The sequence below is a fragment of the Propithecus coquereli genome, unplaced genomic scaffold (genome assembly GCF_000956105.1).
Source record: "Propithecus coquereli isolate 6110/MARCELLA unplaced genomic scaffold, Pcoq_1.0 Scaffold77, whole genome shotgun sequence".
Classification (NCBI taxonomy): Eukaryota; Metazoa; Chordata; class Mammalia; order Primates; family Indriidae; genus Propithecus; species Propithecus coquereli.
This window is the reverse complement of record NW_012153840.1, coordinates 1759941-1771972: the sequence shown is the minus strand read 5'-3', so window position 1 is coordinate 1771972 and position 12032 is coordinate 1759941. Positions and strand designations below refer to the sequence as shown.

Genomic DNA, 12032 nt, shown 5'->3' with positions numbered 1-12032 from the left:
TAGAGACGGGGTCTCGCTCTTGCTCAGGCTGGTCTCGAACTCCTGAGCTCAAACAATCTGCCCGCCTCGGCCTCCCAGAGAGCTAGGATTATAGGCGTGAGCCACCGCGCCCGGCCTTCCTCTTTATTTTTGCTGTGTCACGGGTCATACGTCCCAGGGAAGGGAGGTCGCTTTCCGACGTGCTGTTAGCAAGCCCTGCATTGCTCAGTGTGCAAGCAGATGGTGGCCCAGTCTCCCCCGTGGGGCCCGTGGGCTGCCTGGGAGAAGTTGGAGGGGTGGGCCTTGCAGGAGCAGCCATGGATGGAAGTGTCCCCTTGGGCCCACCTCATCTCAGCAATTTGGAGATGGCACAGCTCGAGCTGCTCGAGCAGGACCTTATTGCTCTGCAGGGGTGCAGAGGGGAAGGCAAGGGTTAGCAACAAGGTTAGGCATGAGGGGGTCCAGCTCTCTCTGTGCCTGCCCCAGCTTCCAGGTTTGGACAGGGATCGCCACCAGAGGTCTTTCCAGCTGGTCAGAGGCTGCTGGGCCGGTGCCCGAGCTGAGAAGCAGCCAGGGCCCCAGTACATTGCCCTGAGGTTGTTAGATAAAATGTAGAAAGTTTAAGTTTTTCCTGTCCTGTTTCCTCCCCATGTCTCCTACCCCGTTGCCCCTACCCTCACTATCCTTCCACTGCCTATGTTTCTAATCTTCAGTTTTGTCCCTCATTTTTGTAGATTATGATTTTGGAGATGTGTTTCCAGCAGTGCCGTCTGTACCCAGCACAGACTGGGAAGGTGGGACAGAGTCCACTGTTATTCTCTTTTCCTGTTTTGCAATGTCTCCATGCCAAGCTTGCTGCATGTATCAAAATCAGCTCCTTATTATTTATAATAACGTCCATGATCATAATAAAGCCAAGTTTGGTGTTCTAATAGATGGAATTCTGCAATAGAAGAACTTGACCTTTAGCCCTAGGTGAATCCCTTCTCCCAGTGCAGGACTCCGGCCTTTGTGCAGTAGCCTTTTGGAGTCACTAAGTGACTGTGTTTTGGGGGACACTGGATCACCCTTCCTGATTCTGATGCCAGTTGATGCATACAAGGTGTATAGGGAACTGCTAAGTTGTGGGGCGCTAGTGGCCTGAGCCAGTGAACCGAGATTTGTTCTGGAAAACGATGCCTTTAAACTTGCGGATCGTAAGCTCCTTTGGGTCAGATGTGGGTCAGAGAGAGAGACAGAGAGCTGGATTCTTTCAGCCCATTCCTAACAGCTTCCTCGTGGGTGTTTTGGAAAGATATTGAGGTCCAAGTGAGTGAATTGCCCAGGCACAGCTGAAACTTCCTGCAGGGAGAATCTCTTTGAAGTTTTAAGGCAGGTAGAATAAAATCTGTCAGCCCTCCCGCCCTGGCTACCAGGCAGCAGTGCTTGGGCATTTTTCTGCCTGAAACCTGCTTCTGGGCTTGCATAATTCATAAAGCTCTTCCCCAGGCTGCTGTGATTATGCCAAGCAAAGGTTGTATTTCTGATAAGGTGACTGCTTCCCCTGAATCCGAGGCCACACCAGATCCCCTTTAGTAAAGAGCCTCCTGCCCTGTGGACCACGTCCAGCCGGGGTGGGGGTGCCTGAACGGGGAGGTGAGAACTGCGTCACCCAGAGGATGAGGAGCAGGGCTCTCCCCGTGTTGTTAGAGACACGATCTCTGAGGAATGGATGATGGTGATTTTTTCCCATGTAACAGGACTATGAAATAGTTTCCCTTTGTGGGAAATAAGATATAGCATTGGGAAAAATTAATTATGTCACTTGGCCAAGAGAGTAGCATTGAAGAGTCCCATGTTAAATTAGCCTGAAATCCAGAATTCCATCCTAACATCATTTTCCTCTCAGCTCCTCCTCTTGCAGCACACGTGCTGGGCAGTGGTTGTTTGCCCCTCTGATTCTAACAACTAACCCCTTCCTGACATGCCTGTTGCAGTCACTTGTCAAGCAGGGCCTGACGTTCCTCTGCAGCCCTTCAGAGCTCCCCAGGGCCTGAGAACTAACAGCCTGGTCACACTGCTTGCGGGCCAGGCTGGGCCCCGGGGCAGGGTGAGGTTTGCCCCAGCAGTGACTTCCTGCTTTCCTAAGTTCCTTGAGCACTGAAGAATCCCTGAGCACGCTCTGGCAGCTCACCTGGGGAGGCTCTGTGTTCTGCTTGGACCTGGAGGGAAGCGGGACTAGGGGCAGTTCCAGACTCTGGGCCCTGGGGCCGGGATTTGGGGTGGCCTTTCCATGGTCTCTGGCTTGTTTACAGGACTGGTGGGTATCCCAGCCTTGACCCCTGCCACATCCAGGGTCGGCTCACTCGCCTCCCGGGACCCCTCCGGGAGCGGCTGCGTATGTGCAAAGCACCACAGGGGCTGGAACAAGAACGCGTGGGCTTTGTGGGAGCCCTGTTCGGGCCAAAAGACATGGTTTTCTGCATCTGAGAACTCAGCTCTGGGGCCCCAGGTCTCGGGTGCTGCTAGTGTTTTTCTGGCAGAGCTGGTAATAGCTTTGGCCCCTTCTTTGCCCTTATGTTAAAAGACAGTGTGCTTTTTAACAGCACAGACAATGTGCTGCGTCAGCAGACAGCTGCCCGCAGTTTCCAAGATCCACTGAGACGCTGACGGCAGGTTGGGCCCTCCCAGCGGGCTGTGGGGAGCATGTGTGCCTCCTGTCCTCTGGGCAGATAATGGCCAGCAAGACAGGCATAGGCCAGCAAGTGGAGCATGACCAGCCTGTGTCCCTCGCCATTAACCCTCACCAGGAGGTGTGACCAGCTGGCCTCAGTTCTCTGCTTGGGCAGCTCCCGCCTGCCACCGGATGAATGGCCTGTGTGCTCCCATGCCAGTGCTCCCTCCCCTCCCTGCCCGGTCTTAGCCTGGGATGGATAGGTGGGCGGGAGCGGGCATTAAACCAACTTTTCTCTGGAGGGGCGGCAGTGCCCTCACCTTCTCCCCAGGTGGCGCTGTGGGGAGGGTGTGACTCAGGACAAGTCAGTCCGGAGTTCTCAGCTCCACCCTTACATGGCCTGGGGGATGCTGGGAGAGCAGCCTCTGTGGGGACAGCCACTGGCCGCACCTGTCTTTGCCCCTTGCCCCTTGTTCTTGTTCCCTGCTCTGTCATCTCCTCTCTCTGCCCTTCTTTCTGCCCCTACCTGTGGTCCTCACCCCTCAGGCTCCGCCTCCTGTCCTCTCAGCCCCGCCCTAGTCTGCACTGCTCACTTTCTCTCCCCTGCTCCTCTCTCTTCCTTTGTGTTCCACTTTGCCTCCGCGGGGACCCCTCAGAGAGTCGGCACCTCTCTGTCCTGCGAGTGGGGCGTGGGGCTAGGGAGCTGCTGGGTGCCCCTGGAGGGTCCTGACAGGAGGGCTCTGAGGTTAACCCCAGAGGTGTGCAACTGTCTCCTCTCTGTGGCTCCCAGCCACACTGAGGTCACCATCCCTTGAGCCTGGAGGCCGCTTAACCTGGGGCCCCTTAACACAGACCGGCCAGAGTGTTGTGCGCTCTGGTGGGCTCCCGGCGGTGGTGGGGATGGTGTCCCTCCAAGCCGCTCCTGAAGCACAAATCCCATGTGCTGATAGGTTGGGGCTTCTCCTCTTTAAACAGGGCACCCCGATCAGGTTTCCATGGGAGGAACTTGCTCTCGGGGCCTGGGGCCCCAGACAGTGTCTAATGGACTGTCTCCTGCTTCCTTGTCCTCCCAGACGGAGACCTAACAGACACCGTCAGCGGCCCCCGCTCCACTGCCTCGGACCTGGCCAGCAGCAAGGCTTCCACCCGGAGCCCCACCCAGCGCCACAACCCCTTCAACCAGGAGCAAGCAGAGGTCGTTTCCTCCTCCGATACCACCCCTGTGCACACCACGCCTCCGGAGAAGGAGGAGTCCCGGGCCCTGGACCTGCCAGATGCCTGCACGGAGCTCGAGGTCATCAGGTCAGCGGGAAGGGGCCCAGAGAGGAGGTGGGTCATGGGGTCTGACCTATCCACTCCTGGCATCATTTTTTAGTCCAGGGTAAACTGGGATGCCCCCTGAGGGCAGTTGGACATCTTCCTAGAGACTAATTAAGTAACCCGGCCCACCTTTAGGGAGTTCTTTGGGCCAGGGGGAACAGGCCTGTGCTGGTCAGCTCGGGCTGCCGTAACTAAGGGCCATGGACTGGCACTTTGAACAGCAGATATTATTTCTCAGTGGGGAGGCTGGAAGTCTGAGATCGAGGTGCCAGCACGGTCAGGTTCTGGTGAGGGATCTCTTCTGGATTCACAGGTGTCTGTCTCTCGCTGTGTCTCTCGCTGTGGATGGCAGAGAGAGCTCTCTGGGGTCCCTGTCGTAAGGGCACTTACCCCATTCACGAGGGCACCTTGATGACCTAGTCACCTCCCAAAGGCCCCACCTCCTGATACCACGTTGAGGTTAGGATTTCAACATAGGAATTTGGGCCAGGCACAGTGGCTCCCGCCTGTAATCCTAGCTCTCTGGGAGGCCAAGCCAGGAGGATCACTTGAGGTCAGGAGTTCAAGACCATCCTGAGCAAGAGTGAGACCCCGTCTCTACCAAAAATAGAAAAAATTAGCCAGGCATGGTGGTATGGGCCTGTAGTCCCAGCTACTCGGAAACTGAGGCAGGAGGGTCTCTTGAGCCCAGGAGTTTGAGGTTGATGTGAGCTACGATGATGCCACTGCACTCTAGCCAGGGTGACAGAGTGAGACTCTGTCTCAAAAAAAAAAAAAAATAGGAATTTGGTGGGGCAGTGAGGGGACGATACAAACATTCAGTCTCTTGCCAAGGCCCAAGCCCTGGAGGCAGGTGGCACAAGCAGGAGCCACAGCTGGTGTCTGGAGTCTTGTCCAGGCTTCCAGGGCCTTTGTCAAGTCCGTCCAGGACCAGAAAGCGCCTTCCGACTGGGCTTCTGCCCAAGGAAGATCTTGGAAGTTAATGCTCAATTTCTGAGATTCGTACCAATTCTAGTTCAGCCCAGCTCATTGAAGGAAAAGTGTCTTTGTCACATTGGCAGGGACACAGATGGGAAGAAGGAGATGAGTGACAAGTGGGACTGTTGGCCAGAGCCTCCTCAGCTCAGGCGGTGATCCAGTTGCTGCCCTGGGAAGGAGGAGAAGCCCTGCGCGTGTCAGGCCTCCTGGAGGCTTGCGGCCCAAAGGCAGGGCCTTGCTCCCCGGTGACTGGAGCCAGGAGGCCCACCCCACCGGCTGGTTCCAGGCAGCGCGGTGTTCACAGTTCAGACCTGGGATCACTTAGCTAGGCCCACCCCAGCCAACTTGGAACCAAAGAGGAGGGCCAGGAGTTTGAGCCCGGGAAAGTTTGAGTACATTCCTGGGTGATCACCCATGGTGATACCTGCTGAGAAGGGGGGTCAGCACAGCATCCATTGTCCACACAGGGAGGGCTCAGTGGAAGGGCGTTCGTCTGACCAGCCATGGCCTGTGTTTGTGTCCTAGAGCTAGCTCAGTCGTTCCATCAGGACGATCCTATAGGACCTGCTCAGGGGTTCCTCTGGCTGCTGTCATCTGTGCCTCCCTTGTCCTCCCTCCCACGGCTCCCTGCCCCACCTCTGCCAGCAATGGGGCTGCCCTGGGGCCCAGGACCACAGAAGCACTGGCTGTGCCTTCAGAGGTCACACTCCCAGGATCGCCTCTTTGACTCGGCCTGGTTTCCCTCAGGACTGGGGTACTGAGATGCTAAGTCTCTCCCCATCATTACTGTCCCAGGGTCACCAAGAAGAAGAAAGTCGGCAAGAAGAAGAAGACCAGATTAGATGAGGAAGCAAGTCCAGTTCACCCAAACTCCGGCCAGCAGAAGTGTGCCAAGCAGGGGGATGATGACAGCCTCGTCAGCAGCTCAGGCCTTGGGCGGGACTCGCCAGACACCACCCTTGCTTCCCCCCAGGAGGAGGGAGAGGGCCTGAGCAGCACGGCTGAGAGCAGCGAGCGCTCTGAGCTCGGCCACGTGGGCTTGCTGATCCCTGAAATGAAGGACACCTCCATGGAGCGCCTGGGACAGCCCCTGAGCAAGGTCATCAACCAGCTCAATGGGCAGCTGGACCCTAGCACCTGGTGTTCCCACGTTGAGCCCCCTGACCAGTCCTTTCGGACCGGCTCTCCCGGGGTTACCCCGGAGAGGCCGCCATTTTGCGACTTTAGTGAGGGGCTGTCAGCCCCAGTGGACTTCTACCGCTTTACCATCGAGAGTCCAGGCACTGTTACATCAGGTGGCAGCAACCATGACCCTGCAGGGCTTGGCCAACCGCTGCATGTTCCTAGTAGCCCTGAGGCTACTGGCCAAGAAGAAGAGGGAGGAGGAGGAGAGGGACAGACGCCTGGGCCCCTAGAGGATACCAGGGGGGAGGCTCAGGACCTGGAGGCCCAGGAGGTAGAGGCCCAGCTGTCCCTGGTCAGGGAGGGGCCTGTGCCCGAGCTGGAGCCCGGGACCCAGGAGGCTCTTTGCCGGCTCAAGCGAGACCAGCCCAGCCCGTGTCTGAGCAGCGCTGAGGACTCTGGGGTGGATGAGGGGCAGGGGAGCCCTTCTGAGATGGTCCATTCGTCAGAGTTCAGGTAAGCAAGGCTGTCTGGGCGGCTGGATTGACATTCGCCCAGTCCTTGAAGCAGGGGACATGGGCCTCTGGCCTCCCAAGAAACTAAGCACAAGTCCCAGGAGACCTAGCCTGGGGGACAGGGGGTGTGACATGCCCTCCCCAACTTTGGCTCCGGGTGGGCGGTGGAGCCACCACCACCTGCTCTGCAGGTGCGAGGCCTGTGCCCCCAGCCCCAGCCAACACCTCGCCCTCCCCATGCTTGGCCCTCACAGGGTGGACAACAATCACCTGCTCTTGCTGATGATCCACGTATTTCGAGAAAATGAAGAGCAGCTGTTCAAAGTAAGTCCCAGGAACTCAGGACTGAGCCCGAGACAGCCGGGGCAAGGCAGGCAGGCCACCGCCCCGTGTGGAGGGGAGGCGCAGTCTGGGCGGGCAGGCGCTGCGGGGCTGACTCTGTCTACTTCGGCCCCTCAGATGATCCGGATGAGCACCGGGCACATGGAGGGCAACCTGCAGCTGTTGTACGTGCTGCTCACGGACTGCTGTGTCTACCTGCTCCGGAAAGGTGCCTGCCGCCCCAGGCAGAGAGGGTTGCAGATCAGACTGGCCCTCCCCCGTGTCCCCAGCTGCCCTGCCCAGTGCCTCTCGGCCGCCTGGCGTGTAGTGATGAGAAGGCACTCCAAGGAAGGTGTTGCCAGCAGTCCCAGGCCCCGAGACACGAGCACCCGTGCCGTTCTCCTGCTGCGTGGTTTCAGACTGCAGGGCAAAGAAGGGTCCTCTCCGAGAGGGGCCAGGCCTTAGAAAATGGGGCAGGGGGAGGGAAAGAGGCCAGCGGGGTAATAGGCCTTGGGATCTCCTCTCTCAGGGGCCACAGAGAAGCCATACCTGGTGGAAGAGGCCGTTTCTTACAATGAACTTGACTATGTGTCGGTGAGTTCAGGCTCCGCAGTTGGTGGCCGGCTGTAGGTACAGGGCTTCTCGGGCCACCACCCTTAGGGAGGCAGAGTGAGGCATGTCCCCTGACCGGCCCCTCGGGTTCTCACAGAGGCTTCTGTGGGTGACGCTGGGGATAAGAACCAATGCTTGAGGCTGCCTCTTCCTGCACCGGATTTCTGACCGTCCTGCCTGACTCAGGCTTCCGGGGCGTTAGGTGGAGGCGACCCCCGGGCGTGCTCCCTTCTCCCCAGCCAGCACTCAGCCTGGCGACACTGCCTCCTCTGCCAAGCCCCGTGTGCATGTCGGGGTGTGGTTTCTGGCAGGTCGGCCTCGACCAGCAGACAGTGAAGCTGGTGTGCACCAACCGCAGGAAGCAGTTTCTGCTGGACACAGCCGACGTGGCCCTGGCTGAGTGAGTGGCAGTCCCCACCCTGCTAGCAGGACTGCCATTGGCGTGGTGTGGCCTGGGGGTGGGGAGCAGGACATGGGAGACACAGAAGGGAAACCTGTCATCTGTCAGAGTGGCAGGCAAGTGGACCATCACCAACTGACTGACTCGTGTGGTCAGGCCAGGTGGCCTCAAGACAGGAAGGGGCTGGCATGAGTTGTCCGACAGGAAGGAAGGCACAGAGCCACGCTGCTGGGCCGCTGTGCCCTCGAGCACTTGCATCATCGTCCACATCCCCTCCGTTCACGTCCTGCCGACCATCACCTTGTCCGTCTTCCCTCACTGTCAAAATCCAAGGCCCTTAGCATTGGGAATAGCCAGGCCTTTCCTAGTCGCCGTCCGATGACCTTAGACTCCCACCTCCTCGCTGCCCTACCTGCTGCTCTGAGTGTGGGTTCCAGCCAGGCCCCTCCCTCAAGTTTCTGTGACCCTCCCCCAGGCCAGGAGCACTAGGACTAAGCCCTGTCGGGTTGAGGGCCTGTTCCCAGGCCTGACGGCAGCCCCACTCCCTGCGCAGGTTCTTTCTGGCTTCTTTGAAGTCAGCCATGATCAAAGGCTGTCGGGAACCACCCTACCCCAGTATCCTGACGGATGCCACTATGGAGAAGCTGGCACTGGCCAAATTTGTGGCCCAGGAATCTAAGTGTGAGGTAAGAACCCAAAGAGGAAGATGGGTCACAGTCCTTGAGACACTAGTGTGATGGCCAGCCTTGGTATTAGGGTTAAGCGATGCAAGTAGGTGTCATTAGCATTTCCCAATCCCCCACCTGGGACGGGCTGTCTTACTCTGGGTCCTGTCCTCCTCCCTCCTTGCTGTGTCCTGAGGTTAAAACACCTTGCTGTCTCCACGGCCATTCCTGGTGCCGGGCCATCGGTGAGCCACCTGCCTGGCCGGGACCTCACCTGCTTTGTCTGCTGCCCCCACCGCCAGGCATCCGCTGTTACTGTGCACTTCTACGGGCTTGTGCACTGGGAGGACCCCCTGGACGAGTCCCTGGGCCCCGTCCCCTGCCACTGCTCTGCCCCCGAGAGCACCATCACCAAAGAAGGCATGCTGCATTACAAGGCGGGCACGTCCTACCTGGGCAAGGAACACTGGAAGACTTGCTTCGTGGTACTCAGGTGGGAGTCCCCGCACCTCCATGGCTCGGGCGCAGGCCCTGGAGGTGGTTGGGTGGTTGGGTCCCCAGCAGGTCACCGAAGGAGAGGACACCTCCACCTCCCTTCTCCACAAGGGCTTTGGAGTAGACGTACCCTGGGTTATTAGGGCTTCTTTGTAAAGCCAGTCTTCTTGGGGCCACCGTGCCGCAGGCAGACTTGGGCTGGGTCCCACTGCTTGTAGGGGGGAGGGGAGGCCTGGGATCTGGACTCTGCCTGGCCCCAGTCCTGGGACGGGCCTCACTCCTGCTGTGCTGTGCCCCGCAGCAACGGGATCCTCTACCAGTACCCTGACCGCACGGATGTCATCCCTCTGCTCTCGGTGAATATGGGGTGAGTGTCCTAGGAGACGGGGTGCTGCCTGAAGGTCGACGCTCGGCTGAGCCTGGGGCCCAGAGCTCTTGTTTTCCCTGGTTTGCCACGGCTGTCCCTCTCATCAGTTTAGCCTCTCCCCAGCCCCCATCCTGCAGCCTGGACTGGGGCCCTGGGGTTTGGCGCACTGTGAGGCCAGCAGGAGCCCACAGGAGGGGAGGAGGCAGGGAGCAAGGAGCTCCTTGCCTGGAATGGGACGGATGTAAGAGGGAGGCAGGCCCCTCCTGGGAAGCTCCTGGCCTGAAGGGGGATGGACACCTGTATCCTTGGAAAGAACAGTGGGCCCTTAAGAGGAAGAATGACTGAATGAATGGGCACCAGTGCTGAGAAAGTCACTGATCACTACTCCTCCCCTGGCTACGTTTGGGTATCTAGAAGGATCTTGGCAATTTCAGAGATAAGAGGTGTTACCTAGAAAGGGGAAACCTCTTCTGTAAGCCTTCTGGTATCCCTAGGCCTCAGCACTGGGGCAGGTCCTGTGTCCGCCAGCCCCAGGGGCTCCCACCCCACCGCCCCTGCCTCCTCGCTCCCATTTCACCCTCGTCCTCTGGCCCAGGGGGGAGCAGTGCGGTGGCTGCCGGAGATCCAACACCACGGACCGGCCCCACGCCTTCCAGGTCATTCTCGCCGACCGGCCCTGCCTAGAGCTGAGTGCCGAGAGTGAGGCCGAGATGGCCGACTGGATGCAGCACCTCTGCCAGGCCGTGTCCAAAGGGGTGAGCTTCTCCTGCTCCACCGCACACCCGCCTGCCCGACCCCACCAGGATCCCCAGGGTCCCATCCCCAAACCCACACCAGTCACAGAGCAACCTGTGAGGACCAGGACAGACCTCCAGGGGGCAGCCCAGGAATGGACACTGGAGCTCAGGGCCACCTGCAGCCTGGAGCACTCCCACGGTCATCTCCATCCCTACCTATGCTCCTGACGAGGCAGAGCCTGCCTGACTCCTGGAGGGAGGGCAGAGGCTGGTTGTGTCCCCAGGAGTGGGGAGCTCTGGTGCGGCCCAGCCCTGGAGGACTCAGCCTGCTTTGCCCCTGCCCCCTGCCGATGCCCCCAGGTCATCCCCCAGGGGGTGGCTCCCAGCCCCTGCATCCCCTGCTGCCTGGTCCTCACCGATGACCACATCTTCACCTGCCACGAGGATTGCCAGACCAGCTTCTTCCGCTCCCTGGGCACAGCCAAGCTGGCCGACATCAGCACTGTCACCACCGAGCCGGGCAAGGAGTACTGTGTCTTGGTGAGCTGGGCACGCCTGGGGCGGGATGGCGTCAGGCCCTGCAAAAGGAAAGCTCTGCTCACCTGGCGGTCCGGCTCGCCCTAGGAGTTCTCCCAGGACAGCCAGCAGCAACTCCCACCCTGGGTCATCTACCTGAGCTGCACTTCCGAACTGGACCGATTCCTGTCTGCACTGAATTCTGGGTGGAAAACCATCTACCAGGTACCTAGCTCAGACAGGGACTCCGTGGAGTGGGAGCCAGCCCCTGGGGAAAGGAGCCCCCCCAGCTGCTCCCAGGAACTGGCCCTGCTTGTAGGGCCCGGGGGACAGCAGAAGCTCTGGGACAGACACAAAGTCCTGACTCCTAGGGAGCCTGAGGTGAAAGCTGAAAATAGAACCCAGGAAACAAAATTCCTGACCTCAGTTCCGGTCAAAAAGCATGAATTAAGTGCTTACGGTGGGCCTAGAGCTGTGCCCAGATGGTGAGGGCACGAGAATGGCAGAACACGCTCCTCACCCTCCGAACTTACAGTGTGGGAGGGCGCTCGTTAGGCCCCTGGGCAAAGTGGGTTTTTGAGCACAGGCCATGCCTGGGGCAGGACAGATTCTCTGGGGCAGAACTGGTTAGAGCACGGGGCCATCTTCTTGGGCCAGCCTCGGAGCTGGGGCCCTCCCAGGAAGGAGGAGGCTCGGGGAGCACCACCTGTCGTCAGCTCAAGCCCCTGTGGAAGTCGTTCCTGGGGAGGGGTGTGGAGGGGCTCGTGAGGGCAGGGCCAAGGCAGAGCCAGGCTGGTGCCCGGGAGCCCCGACGGCCTCCTGGGAGTGCGGGGCCTGTGGCCCTCACACGTTGCTTGCACGCCCCTTACACAGGTGGACCTCCCCCACAAGGCCATCCAGGAAACCTCCAACAAGAAGAAATTCGAGGACGCCCTGAGCCTCATCCACAGCGCCTGGCAGCGGAGCGACAGCCTGTGCCGCGGCAGAGCCTCCCGGGACCCCTGGTGCTGAGGCGGAGCTGGTTGGCACCCCCGGTGGGGCGGGAAAGGGAGCACGCGTGCCAGCAGGCACACTATGGTGGCCGTGTCATCGTGCTGCTCGGGAGCTACAGCACACTCCTGCCCCAGGTGGCAGAACCACCAGTGCGGCTTAAGACAGGGTGTCTTCACTCCCAGGGATCCAGAAGGGTACCCAGCACCCCTGGGCATCCTGCCCGGCAGGGAGCGACTGGAGATCGCTGGGGCAGAGGGTCCGAGCCCTGTGGGCTCTGCAGACGCACCCTCCTCCCTGGGCCCCCGCCCCGGCGTGCACCATCCCTTCAGAATGGTGACGAGAAGAATCTAGATCTAAGG

The 12032-nt window shown here is 59.6% G+C and overlaps 1 protein-coding gene across 1 annotated transcript in view; it reads left to right on the top strand.

Moving 5' to 3' along the window:
- The window catches only part of PLEKHM2 (pleckstrin homology domain containing, family M (with RUN domain) member 2), a 32660-nt gene extending 20628 nt beyond the window's left edge, over positions 1–12032 (top strand). Inside the window, exons 4-16 of the mRNA XM_012662608.1 lie at positions 3706–3934; positions 5726–6568; positions 6822–6891; positions 7027–7117; positions 7418–7482; positions 7812–7900; positions 8454–8586; positions 8868–9058; positions 9362–9427; positions 10023–10182; positions 10525–10704; positions 10789–10905; positions 11554–12032. Coding sequence (XP_012518062.1) covers positions 3706–3934; positions 5726–6568; positions 6822–6891; positions 7027–7117; positions 7418–7482; positions 7812–7900; positions 8454–8586; positions 8868–9058; positions 9362–9427; positions 10023–10182; positions 10525–10704; positions 10789–10905; positions 11554–11691 — 2372 coding nt within the window. The 3' untranslated portion in view covers positions 11692–12032. The remainder of the gene's footprint in view (positions 1–3705; positions 3935–5725; positions 6569–6821; positions 6892–7026; positions 7118–7417; positions 7483–7811; positions 7901–8453; positions 8587–8867; positions 9059–9361; positions 9428–10022; positions 10183–10524; positions 10705–10788; positions 10906–11553) is intronic.